Genomic DNA, 1,771 nt, shown 5'->3' with positions numbered 1-1,771 from the left:
CACGGCACTGACTGAAGGGGAAACAACTGCTGGAACTTAACAGTGACCTGAGCAGGAGATTCTGCCCAGAGAGAGGCATCTCAGCTGCTGAGTTCCCCATCAGCCACATAGACACTAGGGCTAGGAGGAGTGTTCACAAGGAGGGGACCTCTCTGCAAACTTTATTGAAGATCCACAGCTCCCCCTGCTGCCCACTGTCAAATTTTACTCTCATTAAATAAGGGTCAGAGCCAATGACCTTGCAGTCTGTCACAGTCAGAACACAAAACTCCATTATGTGTCCTACTGCCCTAGGGTAACTGATATCAATGAACAGCCTTTTCCAATAATATCACCCTGATTTTTAGGCATCTTAGATGAGATAAAATGACTTGCATACAGTATGAAAAAAATTACCTTAATTTCTCTCTCTACCACAAAAGAGTGATATCATCCTGTTTGTCCTCTGATCTTGGATTATGACAGCTTCTTTTTTGTTGTTTTGATTTGTCTTTTTTTATGTGTGTGTGCCACATCTGACAGTACTCAGAGCTTATTCCTGGTTGTGAACTCAAGAATCATTCCTGGTGGAATTTGGAGTACTTAGGATTGAACACAGGTCTATCACATGCAAGTACCCTACCCATTGTTCTATAGCTCCAGCCCCTATACCACAATTCTGTAATCCATTCTTCTCTTGTTAGATATTTTGAATGTATCCATATTCTGGTTATTGTACTCATGCAAAATTGAACATAGATGGCATATATATTTGAATAAAGTTTTAATTTAATCACTGTATCACTGTCATCCCGTTGTTCATCGATTTGCTCAAGCAGGTGCCAGTAAGGTCTTCATTTGTCCCTGTCGTGTGCTAGTGTAGCCCAACGGCATCTGCTCACTCCAGGAACACAAAGAGCACGTTGTTGTTACTGATTTTGCCATATTAAATATGCCACAGGTAGCTTCCCAGGCTCTGCCATGCGGGAAAAAGAAAAAAATAAAAATAAATAAAAATTTTTTAAAATAAAATAAAAATAGCTCTCTGTGTCCTGGGCTGGGTGGCGGCTCGATGGCTAAACGCACCAAGAAGGTGGGGATCGTGGGTAAGTACGGGACGCGATACGGCGCCTCCCTCCGGAAGATGGTGAAGAAGATCCAGATCAGCCAGCACTCCAAGTACACATGCTACTTCTACGGCAAGACCAAGATGAAGAGACGGGCCATGGGCATTTGGCACTGTGGTTCCTGCATGAAAACCATCGCCGGGGGCGCCTGGACCTACAATACCACTTCTGCTGTCACAGTCAAATCTGCCATCAGAAGACTGAAGGAATTGAAAGACAAGTAGAGCTGCTATCAGAAGCATTGCTAGCCTATAATAAATGGCTTAATTTAAAAATGAATAAATAAAATAAAAATAAAGAGGTTGCACTGCCACAAACATAGCCGCGAAATCCAGGAAAAATTCTGTTGCTCTCCTCCGGGAGCTTTGTTTTATAGTCTCTGGATCTTGGCCATTGATGAGATTACATGGCACCAAGGGGAATTTGTGGGTGTGACTGCCAAGCTACCGGAAAACTGGGGATCTGGGTGGAGGAGGCCCAGTCCCGATCCAAGCAGGCTTGGAGATCTCAGCCATGGGTCCCGTATACTTGGGTTCCTCTGTCGGTTCCTTCATGGGTGAGGTTCGTCTGAGCATGTGAAGAATGGCCTTGAGCATGACTGTGGCTGGGTTCCAGAGGTCTTCAGCTGCCGGGGCTCTGCTCAGGCTGGGAGGGAAACTCAACCT

The 1,771-nt window shown here is 44.9% G+C and overlaps 1 protein-coding gene across 1 annotated transcript; it reads left to right on the top strand.

Moving 5' to 3' along the window:
- The first annotated feature begins 1,026 nt into the window (after window positions 1-1,026).
- LOC129407121 (60S ribosomal protein L37a-like) lies at window positions 1,027-1,375 on the top strand. The gene has a single exon (XM_055147369.1). The coding sequence runs from the start codon at window positions 1,052-1,054 to the stop codon at window positions 1,328-1,330; it is 279 nt and encodes a 92-aa protein (XP_055003344.1). The 5' UTR covers window positions 1,027-1,051; the 3' UTR covers window positions 1,331-1,375.
- Window positions 1,376-1,771: the final 396 nt, after the last annotated feature.

Source organism: Sorex araneus, chromosome 9, assembly GCF_027595985.1.
Source record: "Sorex araneus isolate mSorAra2 chromosome 9, mSorAra2.pri, whole genome shotgun sequence".
In the NCBI taxonomy this organism is placed as follows: Eukaryota; Metazoa; Chordata; class Mammalia; order Eulipotyphla; family Soricidae; genus Sorex; species Sorex araneus.
This window is presented reverse-complemented; position numbering and strand designations above follow the sequence as displayed.